The 12,808-nt window shown below is 41.0% G+C and overlaps 1 protein-coding gene across 2 annotated transcripts in view; it reads left to right on the top strand.

The window, feature by feature from the left end:
- LOC119724578 (rho GTPase-activating protein 18-like) overlaps nt 1-12,808 on the top strand; it is a 72,431-nt gene that overhangs the window by 24,822 nt on the left and 34,801 nt on the right. Inside the window, exon 1 of one of the 2 annotated variants that reach the window (XM_038195687.1) lies at nt 7,674-8,062. The exons of the other annotated variant lie outside the window; for it this stretch is intronic. Within the exon in view, the coding sequence (XP_038051615.1) occupies nt 7,940-8,062 (123 nt within the window). The 5' untranslated portion in view covers nt 7,674-7,939. Of the gene's footprint in view, nt 1-7,673; nt 8,063-12,808 lie in introns of those variants that run through there. 2 annotated transcript variants of the gene reach the window in all.

A 12,808-nucleotide genomic window follows, 5' to 3' on the forward strand; every position in this document is an offset into this window, starting at 1 on the left:
TGATTGTGTTCTTGGGCAAGACACTTAACTACAATTGCCTCTCAACACCCAGGAGTATATAGTACCTGTGAGGGTATAGAGACCATGTGCTGATCTCGAGCTGCTGCAGAAAAAAATGGCCTCATGGCCTGATGAACAGGGGTAACTGTAGAGAGTTATGGTGGTTGGGTTCCTGGGCAAGACACTTTACTACAATTGCCTCTCTCCACCCAGGAGTATATATGCTACCTGTGAGGGTAGAGACCAGATTGTGCTGATCTCGAGCTTTTGCAGAAAACATGGTTGCATATTCCTGATGGATAATAATTGTGATGCACTTCGCCGACCTAGATTTTTACTGTTGTATTAAACACATTAAAATAACGTACGTCATTACCAAACCATGCTTCAAAATGTCTACAGCCTTGAAAAAATTCCATCAAAACAACATTCTCATCAAATTTGTTTTTAGGCACATCGCTTTCAATCTAATTGCTCTGTAAACAAAGCATGAAGTTGACAGAAAGTTTTAAAAAAAATCATGTCACTTTACTTAAGGAGACTATTTTGATACATCTAATATATTTATCATTTTCCTCGGAAGGTGGACGTACAGGTACATCCTTGAAATGCTTTTAACAAAATACATTTATCAAATAAATCCAATAATGTGTGTGGACTATGTACTGGCTTATTATCACCAACAGAGGGCGTTCTTCTTTACCACCATAAATAAAATTCCAATACACATTGGCACTGGTTGAACAGGAGAGGGGGCTGTTGCCATTCTCCAGGAATTACTACAAGTGGCTTAAACCAGTGATTTTTTTCGTTGCATTCACAAAACAGGTTTTAAGTGTCCTTGACCAAATGTCGGGTATTTCTCAATTTTCAAAAAGTGGTCACCACGCTCGAGATTGGCGTCCCCTTTTTTTTCTTTTTGGCAAACCAGAAATCGATCATCTCCTCTTGTCGCCGTTTGTCATCCATCTTAAAGTTTGTGGCCCGTCTTTCGACTCCCAAAAAATTAGTCAATTTGTCGTTTGAAATATTGGTGCGATTGACGCGTCTGTCATCGTGTGGCAACAAGTTGTCTTGCCTCCTAATTGGTAGGAAATTAGGGGAATTGCCCACGACGCCCCTTCTAAACCCCCTGAAAAACTCTTGCGTTTTCCCCAAAGGGTAAATTCCCAAAATCACAGGGGAATTTTGACCAGTGAAACTCAAGAAACCTTGTTCCCCCGTCCTTTGGGAAAAGTTGCGAATGCTAACCAGGGTGCTTTGAAATTCTTGCGCAAAGTGAAGAAATATTCGGTAATGCCATCTGATGGGGCCCGAGCACGCAATGTATGTAATTAAGAATGCCTTATTTTTTTTGGGGGGGGGGGGGTGTGGGGGGGGGGGGGGGGAGAGGATTAGGGGCATTTTGTATTTTTTCCTGGGTTCTGGTTTTTATTTCATTTTGAAGGACTCTGCAAGATGAAGGGGAAATAACATGTAATTTAAACACACACGTTAAATTTGGGCTTAATCTACTGAATTACATGTTTTTCTCATTTTTTTAATTGTGACACAACGTGTAATTTTCCTAAATTGAGAGGGCCCATGACATGACTTTTACTTGGGAACCAACCGTATTTCGTACAACTTTCTACTCCTTAAATGTATGAAAATTATTTAACATCCCTTTTTGGTTAATCTTATTGAGCATTTTTTCAATTGAAAAAAAATCCATGTTTTTCCTCACAAATGAGGGCATTGTTACTGTGATGTCATTTCAGGAAGACACTGTTCAGTTGAGGGTTTTCTGTTCAAATTGTGAACTGAAAATTTGCTAATCGTAAACTTGTGGGAAAACTTTGCTCATTGGCTTACATGTTTGGTACATGTACTAACTATCATGCACTGAAAAAACCCAATGAATCACCAAAGAACAGAAAATTTATGACGGCAAAATATTCAAAATTCTGGCAAATGTTGGTGCTGAAATAGCTAACATATATGTACGGTTCATTGAGGTTTCTGCCTGTAATAACATCACACTTTTGCTCTTAATTTGCAAACTTGAATTGGCATTGGAATTGCATTTCATGGACCCTAATATAACATGCATTTGGCACTGCATATCAATGGCGTTGAAAAACAATCAAAGCAGAAGTTACAATAATTTAATTTTAAGCTGAAATCACTTTTTGACTTCAAGAAAGGTCCAGCTAAGGATCATAACATTAGGTCCTCTAATTTGGATTAATGATAAACGAACAAACAAACAAACAATTAAAAAAAGGAATCAGTCATGATAGATTTATTTTCGATCGCCTTTTATTTCACGAAATATTTTTGATAAACAAAACTTTTCACATTTGTGCATCTAAAACTTATGCAGGTAGGTAAAAACTTAAGGTCTTCACACAAATTGACACACTGTCACTTATAAAATTAAATGTTAACAGACCAAAAAACTTACCTTCATACTTGTAAGGTGCAGGGAGAGTTTGATCAGCTTTTTTTCGCATTTCATGGAATCCCCTTTAGTCCGGTTCGCGGCAGCTAATCTTAGCCCCCTTTATACATTAACCCGTCTGTCGTCGGCCCCAGCCACGTGGCCGCATGCTGGAAATGATTCGTTAGTGTCCAACCAGTAGTCATTCCCGATTACAGATCATACAATAAATGCAAGAGTGCCGTAAGGGTTATGAAGAGGCCCACTCCCTGGAGATGTTGGGGGGGGGGGGGGCTGAGGTTGAGCCCGAACATCTGTTCAGCACCGGACAAAGATTGCTGGGGAAAAAATGGGCCATTGTATGAGGACTGAAGATGGAATAATGATGTAATACTGTGAGGTTTATCTAATATCCCTCCAACTTTTTGACCAGGGGGATATGGCTATTGACCTATCGCCGTTTGCGAGTTAGCCACGCCCCTTGGACAACCCTATGGGAATTTCTGTACACTAGAACTTGTAGAAGTATTGTTCGTCTCAGATTTTGTGCGTTCCGTGTCCATTTGTATATCATGTAATCTGACAATATTTCACAAGCTGCGTTGACGCAATTCTAATGCGATTCTACCGCGATAGGTCAATTGAATCATTCCCCACCCCACTTTTTGGTGATGAGAAATGTTTTAAAAAGGCGGATTTTGAGGTATTTTCTGAATGTCGCAACAACTAAAGTGTATTCAATAGCACTGAAAAGTGGAAAAACAAAGTACAAAAGCTTTAAACATTTAAGTGAGAGTAGACATATTGATACATCTTTATCCTGAAGAGCGCTCATAGTGTAGTGTGGTGTCAAGCCCCCCCCCCCCCCCAATTTTGTTATTAGTTGGGCATGTAGTTTGCTATTCACAATCACTCTTGCAGGACGACTGCATATTAAGAAGTGCATTCAGAGCTGTGAAATCACAGATGTCAGATTTAACAGTGGCAGGACAAAAAGTGAACTCAAAAATAAAGGACCCAATAAATCTCTTCTGAACCACATCCTGAACATCAGTTTGTGAAAACCAAAGTTTTTTCCAGGGCATAAAAAGCATCCTGCAAGTTTGCTGAACTTAAGTTGTTGTAGAAATACATGTACTTTTAAGTACATGTACAAAGATTCAAGGTTGGATGAATGTATTTTCAACCCTAGTCCTTCACTGTTCTGTATGAACTCTAGTCAATTCGCATTTTTGGCGGTCTGCTCCAGGGTCAGGAATGATTTCTTCTCTTCACGTTTCAAATTTAGACTTGTTCTATTTTGGAAAGGATTCATGGCTACCTCAGTTCATGGTTATGGGTATAAAAAAGGTGTGTTTTAGATGCGTAGTTATTAATCTCCAGGATTAATTTCATGGGCCTTGTCGCGTGGGGTCGGTGATTCACTGCCTAGCATTTCCTGTGTATTGAAGGTGAACTGTTGGCCACCTTTCCAGAGATGTGATCTCTGGGTTTCATCGACTGAAGTTTTTGTGACCTTGCTGTGTGTAAATGAGTACCTTGTTGCAATCCTTTAGTCACTGCCCCAAACCACCCTGCCTATTACTCCCCGCGGCATTGAAACCACCCAGACACTCTATGTTTTTGTGTCCTCATTAGTCCATCATTTGCAGCTATCCAAAAAGTAACTGGCGTAATTACTGTCGAAAAACATACTTGGTTGAAAGATAGCGAGGGGACTAAACTCCCTGTGAAAATATTCTTTCTGGAAAGCTGTCATTTTGAAGAGATTAACAAATGAAGGAAATTCAAATTAGAAGTTCGCTTTTTTATTCTGCCTATTACTCCCTGGGGCAATCGAAACCACCCAGACACTCTATGTTTTTGTGTCCTCATTAGTCCATCATTTGCAGCTATCCAAAAAGTAACCGGCGTAATTATTGTCGACAAACATACTTGGGTGAAAGATAGTGAGGGGACTAAACTCCCTGTAAAAAAATATCCTTTCTGGCAAGCTGTCGTTTTGAAGAGATTGACAAATGAAGGAAATTCAAATTAGTAGTTCGCTTTTTTATTCGGCGAAGCGCGCGCAAGCATTGGCACGGTGCACAGGTGCGCGCGGTTGCTTCACCGTAATTCGTCGGATCAGACTAGTGCGCGACATCGCGTAGCTGCAATCGGCTCAGTGAGAACAAACCTGTCCTGAGAATCAGTTAAAATTCAGCTGAAAAAAATGTGTAATAAATTAAATAAAAAGAAAAGAAAACACGTAAAATGTGCTGCGATTTCCAAAGATTGCTCCGAATTTTCTGTAATCAGGTATTTTCACGTCCTTCCCATCTGGGGGATCAGGCAGCTTCCTTCTCCATGCGTCATCAAAACTCTGCAGATTTCCCGTCTTTTTGAAAACCTCAACGTTGCTCCTGAAAGTCAGAGGCTGAGTCAGACTTGCTGGCCATTGGAGGGAAGTTACACACACGACGGTGTCAACCGCTGTTTCATGTTTAATTTGTTTCTTTCATACATGTAGTAGTTCAACAAAAGATTTCTGATTTACCATACAATTCTGAAGCAGAAAAGCTCTTACAAAAATCAAACATAAAATTTCACACACAGGAAATGTGCTCTGTGCAGTTCCACTTGTGAGGAATTCATGCGCTGAGTGGTTTTGTGAAAATATCAATTAAATTGATATGAATACACATTTGATTTATTTGTACATGTACAATGTACTGGTACATGTACACACATTTCTTTGAACATTTCTTTGTTCTCGTGTACAAGTAAAGTTTTTGAGTTTGAAAGTGTAGTTCTAAGGCCAAAAAAAAAAAATACTCGGTCTCTGGTCAGACCAAAGTTCCGGAATTGATGCGGCGACGCAGCTTCTTTTTTTTTTCAAGCTTGGATTGTACAGACAAGGTCATGAAGGTGGGGTACTATTTTGCTTTTTTTGTGTCCTCATGTTCATTGATGTCCTGCATAAATTGCCTTAGTGCCCTCGATCATTTGCCTTGGTGCAATTTCCCATTCCTTGGTGCTCTTTGGTAAAAAAAAATTGAGGAGGTGCGGCAATAGAGGGCGCTGTTGGAGCTACCATGGAACATTTAAAAAAAAAAGATTGACGCGCGTGATTAAAATCGACGCGCACGCTGACCAGAGACCGACTATTATTTTTTTTGGCCTAAAATGCTCTTATTTTAACCAGAATTACATGTAATTTCCTTGGCTGAAATTCGGACTTACCGGTAATATCCCTTTTCTAAAACTCTTCCATTTGCGACAGATCAACATCTCTTGGAAATTCCTAGTTTTTGAGTAAAGTCCATATATCAATTTCATGAAAACCTTGTGGAGACGTATTCATCTATAGAAATTGCCCTGTGGAGACGTATACAATCTTTTGTTCCCTATTGTGTGCATGTCTCCAGAGGGCACGGTGTATCAGATCATTGTACAAGTGTCCCGGCATGTATGTAAATCTGTACTGCGTAAATAAATTGTAAAAAGTACATTGCAACAAAAGTCTGATGCAAATTATAAAAGAAAACATTTTTTACATGTACATAAAACATGTACGTACATGCCCACCTCTGAGTCCGTATGATAAGATTCAAACCTAGATTTTGCCCGATCTGATTCAAAGTGGGTTCATATTGTGGATATTGATATGTCGATTATTGGTAACAGTGTGATACACAGCACATGTACAGTCACCAGCAATACCCGGAGTTGTTCCCCTGCGCTTGGGCCAGCTCATACCCCCCTCCCCCTTCTCCCCCTTCTCCCCTCTCGGCCTTCAGCATAACACAGGATGTTCCTATGAGTGTTAGTTACGCAGCGGCAGCGCATAGAGGCCACCGCTCTAGGGAAAAACCGATCCATCACTCTTGATCAAGCCGGGCACAGGGAAACATGACAGAAAACTTGCAGAGAATAGTCGATTTGACTGACTAAAGATGTGCTGCAGCTTGGGATGTGTTCAAAGTTATCACTGTCGGTTCACCATTATTGAGGAGATTTGTTAAAAGGTGTCTGAACATTGACTTTTGAACAGTAGCGTGACACTTGACGAAAGGCCAAAGTCTTATTTGGAAAGTAATTGGCAGTAATCGTACAAGTTATGATTTTGGTTCATGTACAGTGAATGATTCACGCACACTTGTATGTGTCATCACCTACATGTACATTTCTGGCATCTTCAATTGCGGCAAAAAGCATCTTGCCATTTGCTGTCGAAAGATTTCATGTCTCCGAAATGACTTGCAAATTGAACACAAGTTGTTTTCCTTTATTGTTCAGTGTTAGTTAGCGTGGAGAAAATATCGTCAGGACAAAAGTTTGGCACCCGAGTTCGTAGCATCTCGTGCGCGCGTCCATAATCTCTTAGATTGGCAACATCTTATTTGTCACTCGCTGCGGAGGAAGAAACCCATTTCTGCCGAGCCCCTGGGACGCGGACCGCCATCAGATGTAATCAAATTGGACGGTACGTACGCGAGGCACGGTTATTGACAGGAAGCTGAACTCACGTGGGCCTTCTGGAAGACGACTACACCATCAGAGCGTCACTGCATCGGCACATGATGAACACTCTCTGAATGATCTATCGTTGTCTTGCCGAGTCTCTGAAATTGGTTCAAAGAACCCCAAACTGATTCATGACTCTTTTGCTTTGGTCTCAGCACATTTGAGTCATCATTATTTTTTTTAAACACACTCCATTCCCGAGTGATCTGTCATTTTCTTGCAGAGTTCGCAAATCGTCTTTACAGAGTCTGCGAATCACTCATACAATCCAGAAACTGATTCATGGATCTTCTGCTAGGACTTGTGACAAGGTCTTGGCACATTTGAGTCATCGTCGTTTTTGAAAACTACACTTCAACCCGAATGATCTATGTCTTGCTGAGTTTGCCCGTCATCTTGGCTGAGAATCGCTTGTAGAATCAGAAATGGAGTCATGACTTTTCTCGGCTTAGTTTGTTGACAACGTCTCAATATATTTGAGTCATCATTATTTTGGACGCCAGAGTAGTACAGTCAGTTAGTCAAGTCAAGGAATGTAAATGTGAGATTACGCTGACAGAAGCCAAAGCAGTGTGTAACGCTTTGGAAACTCTGGAAGAAGTCGGCACACAACAGTCTTCTTCCAAGAGTTCTTCTGAAGCCTTTATACCTCGGTGTCAGTGGAGCAACCATCTTTGAGACAGTCGACCTTTTCATCTCATCAACGAAATCGTCTGAAGCCAAACATTTTCATTTTAATGAATCAAGACAACAAAAGAACAACCTTCAGGATTGTTACAAAGTATACCATCTACTACATGTAGAGAGCATCATTTGTGTTCAGATACCAACTTTATCGACAAGAAGATTAAGTGCTTCAAAGCCTGAAATTGTTGTTCTTCGATCAGCGTAACTTTTTTGTGTGGCACAAAATTTGCCTGATAGATACTGGAAAAGCCAGGTTTGCGAGTCGAAACCAATTTGACCAATCAGATTTGGCGTAGCGTAACAAGGAACCAATCGGATTGCCAAATGGTGCTGACGTATACCGGCAACGAGGCCAGGATGTGGGCCTGCCGCCTGTCCCACCTGGCCAACCTGCACCACCCCTGCCGATGTCCCAACTGCAAGGGGCACCCACGGATCCAACGAGTCGTAAGTCCAACCATCTCCCCTCGATCCCCCCTCCCCCCTCCCCTGCCACGTCTTGGTCCATAAAGACTGGATTTGTATTGATTGTTCCCCTGACACAGCCAATCCCTGACAAGCGTGGTCACGCCTCCACAGTGGTAGAGGGCGCTATAACGAGATGAAACAACATCTAGTCTTGGGAACTTTGACGCTGGTAACCAAGAAATTTCAAGCATACCTCATGCGGGCACATACACGTGAATATAATGTCATGAGGTACCGGTATGCAGAGTGGATTAGGCCAAAAAAAAAGGCTTCGGTTTCTGGTCTGCGCGCGCGTCGCCATAGCCATACGCGTCGGCAAAAATAAAAAGATTTTTTCACTGGTTTGACTGGAATCCTGCTGCTGCACAATTTTAACATGTTTTTAGATGGGGTTACGATCGAGTATTATTAGCTTTAGGTGGCCTCTCTGGGCTCCCATACATTTGGCACTAAATTTAGTCGGGCACCATTTGCAGTCATGAGCCGACATTTGAAGAGAAAAAAGTAAAAAAAAAAAAAAATGCACATCGCCTCACCACTTTTGGTCAAGCTCCATACCAGAAACTGAAGACTTTTTTTTGGTCTTAGATTCGAGTGCCAAAATTGAGTGCCCAAGACTGAATTGGATGCATCTTGTTGATTGCACCCTCTACCTCCGTGGCGACTTGACCTTCCTTGCCAGAGATAGGGACAAAATCCAAGACTACCCCTGCCTCGCTCAAGGGTCTGAGTGAAACCATAACTTCTAATTTTCAGGCAGTATTGTGGCCAAATTCCTTGAAGTTGTACAGGATTACAACTCCTCACAAAACCATCACAAGTCGATCATAAGTCGTCCAGTCCCAAGTCAACTTGCAAGCTATTCAAATGACAAAGGCATTCCTTCTTTATTGTTCATCCCCAGTTTCTTGTGACTGGACTTGCAAATTGACTTGTGATGTACTTAGAAAATAAAAATTTGGTACGCAGAGGAGAAGTTTGTACTCGCATTATTTTGAAAATGATATCCTAGCGCTCACATCAAGCTGGCTAAGCAATTTGTAATTTCATGTAAGCCTAATGTCATTTCCCACAGTACATGGATCAGATACATTCAGAGTCTTCTAAGCAACATTTTCGTGCTAACTAGATCCTGCTTAGCGGTTCCTGTAGTGTTTATGTGCCAACAGACAGGACAGAGGAAATCATCCAATTATTGTATTTTTAGAAAATGTTTAATGACTTTTAAAGTCTGTTGCCGATTGCTTTAATATCAACTTCCTTCCACCGAGTGTTCGCTGTCAGTTGTCAAGAAAGGCTCTCATGTTTTTTCCCCCTTTCATTTTATTGTTTTTATTTTGGCGTTTCTTCAAAGTATTAAAAGCAATTAGAAAAATCACTATCTTACTTCCCCAGAGTGAAGATTTACTTAATCTGACTTAAGCTTGGGAGAAAATGTTTTTGTGGGATGTTTTTGGATTGGAAAGATTGATGAGTTTTTACTCAACTAATGTCTTTCTTTTTTTCAAACACTTTCATCTAACAAAGAAATTGTTTGCTCTGGTTTCTACTTTCAGTGGCTGATAAAAAAAGGTGAAATTTCATGCATTTTCTGAGAATTGAGTGAAAATATTATTTTGTTAATTAATCTGAAAACTTTAACCAAAAAAGTAATTGTCGTAATAACATAAAGTAAAAATAATATATCAGTCAATAAATTAGCTCACCATATAAGTATAGAATTGGCATACACGTCCACATAGCGCTTTTTCTTAAAAGAAGTTTGAGAATAGAGGGGAAAGAGACTAGAGCTCAAACGAGAACATTGAAGTTCTTCTCAGTGACACCTTTTTATATCACACATCCCGACACACTTTGCTCCAGTTCACAGCTCTTACAGAAACACTGCACATCCTGTTTGTGCATGCAAAACCTCCGCTTTCTCCCCTTTTTTTAAGGCAACCTTGTCGACTGTTATTTTTAATAGCCAGATCTGGGACAGGAGGGGTGATAATTTTGGGTGGGTGGGGTGGGGTAGGGTGAGGGTAAGACTAGGATCCCTTCTAGCAACAAGGGAAGTCAGTACTTTTTAAAAGAATCTAGATCAAAAGTCCCAGTGATAGACGGGGTCACAACACCAAATGTTTGCCCCAAAGAGGCAATTTCTGGCTTCATAATCGACGACTTGTGCATATAACAAGTGCGAGTGCACAATAAGCTCTGGCCGTGTTACAAGAAGTCTTGCATGAAAGTCTTGCATGAAATCGATCAAAATGATCCCTGCCAGAGCTAAAAAATGCAACGCCAAAAAAATGAAACGCCATCCTTTTGGTCAATTTTCCGGACCTATCAACCAACCACCAAGTGACATGTAAGAAGCTCCTGCCAGAGCTTAAAGGGAAAATACAACATTTGCAAACATCAAAAAATAAAACTACCAACTCATTTTGAAATACCTTGCTGGACTGTTAGTGAACGGACAGTGTAAAGCATCCTGTAAAATCATGGCACCTGGTATACTGTCATTTTCAAGAAAAGTGGTATTTTTGTATCAATTTCCAATGCTGGTCGGCCGACCAGCGTTGGAAAAAACTGGCTTTTTTTTCAAATACTGGCCCCAATTGACCATCGCACTTGTTTGCAATCGATTACACACCTATGAACGGGTACAAGCCAGCTAGACTGGTTCCCTGACCTTACAATTCCTCAATGTATGTAAACTGCTCTGTTTCTTCTTATATGGAGTCAGGGAACCAGACTACAGGAAAATGATTGTTTTTCTTGGTTTTATAGCATTTTCGAACCCAAAACCTAAAAACAGGCAGTGTAACTATATTTGCTATATATTTCCAACCCCCCAATTCCATCCATTTCTGAAAATAACAGCAAAAGCAAATGATGTATATTCCCTTTAACAATAGGAAGTGGTTAGAGAAACCCCTGAAATCTCCTGTTAACAAGAACCCCCTCGGAGAATGAAAATAGGCATCATGAAACCCCTTAGGGTACTACTTCTATACTATTTTTTCATTTCTCGCAATTCTCGGGAAACATCAACAAATAGGATGACGGTTATCAGGAACCCCTAAGCTAGTAGAAAATAGGTAGTGGCAATTGGTACTCCCTAGTAGGATAGATAAAAGTGTGAGTGCCCAATAAGCTCTGGCCGTGCTGCAAGAAGTCTTGCATAAGGCCAACAAAAAAAAGTCTCCGGTTTCTGGTATGGAGCTTGCCCAAAAAGTGGTGCGGCGACGCGGCTTTTTTTTTTTTACCTGACTCTTTTGCTTCAAATGTCGGCTGATGACTGCAAATGGTGCCCGACTAAGCTTAGTGCAAATATATGGGAGTCCAGAGAGGCCACATAAAGCTTATTCTCGACCATAACCCAATCTAAAAACATGTTAAAATTGTGCAGCAGCAGGATTCCAGTCAAACCAGTGAGTTTGGCGGTTTTGAGACATCATCTTTCATTGAAAAAAAAACTTTTTCATTTTGCCGACGTGCATGGCTACGGCGACGCGCGCGCATACCAGAAACCGGAAACTTTTTTTTTTGGCCTAACAGTCTTGCATGAAATTGATCAAAATGATCCCTGCCAGAGCTGAAAAATGCGACGCCAAAATGCGACGCTGATAGCACATATGGAACACCATACTTTTGGTCAATTTTCTGGGGACAGACAGACAGACAAACCGACCGAACAACCAACTGAACTCCTGCCCGAACTTGAAAATCATTGTCATTATCATTGTTTAATTTGCTTTAGCACAGAATTTCTGCCTACATTGTGTACAGTACAGGCCCAATTTCATACAGCTGCTTAAGCAGAAAATTTGCTTAAGCACGAAAAAACATTGCTTAGTAAAATTAGGTTACCGGCCAAAACTCCATGTGATGTACATTGCTTTTGACTGGTATTTAGCTGTTGTTTACTTAGCATAACAATCGCATGGAGTTTTGGCCGGTAACCTGATTTTATTAAGCAAGACGTTTTTGTGCTTAAGCAAATTTTCTGCTTAAGCAGCTGTATGAAATTGGCCCCGATGGTACCTAACGGGTAATTCTTTGTCTAAATTTATCCCACCCTCGACTAATTCAATAAACCCAAATTTTTAATGAACCCAAACCCCAAAAGAAAACACGCTAAACGTATTAAATATCCACCAATTGAAATGCAAAAGACCCATAAATCATTTCCAGGAAAGGATCTCCCTGGCAAAGGCACGGATAGGACGTACGGTAAATGTAAACGGGCCGGGACAAATCGTAGCGAGTTAATTGACCAGCCAGCGCACCTGTCCTGCATCTCCGGCTAGTATTATAAGCAATTTGTCTGTCCGTAATGGTTGGTTTAAGGCAACTTCCCTATCTCCAGGAGGCCTGTAAAATACGGACAGGTTTATTCACCCCCTCCTTTCAGGTCAGGTGCATGCGTGTGATTCTCCCCCCCATCCCCCCCCCCCCCCCTCCGGGATTGAAATGGAAGATTTTTGTCATGGTGCAGGCCTGCAGTGTAAAATGTGTTCAAACATCCCACATAAACATAACTACAGCTTCAAAAACACCCTAATGTCGTATAGTGCAAGTACCAAACATATGGAACAGTCCAAGCCAAAGCTGGAAGGAAACCGATGTTTCCAACACCTCCTACGTTTATGTCCATAGAAATATGTAAAATTATGTACCAAACTTTTGGCCAAGTCCGAGCCAAAGCTGATAGTAACTAGAGGTTTCAAAGGCCTCCTG

Source organism: Patiria miniata, unplaced genomic scaffold (genome assembly GCF_015706575.1).
Source record: "Patiria miniata isolate m_02_andy unplaced genomic scaffold, ASM1570657v1 HiC_scaffold_18, whole genome shotgun sequence".
NCBI classification, from domain to species: Eukaryota; Metazoa; Echinodermata; class Asteroidea; order Valvatida; family Asterinidae; genus Patiria; species Patiria miniata.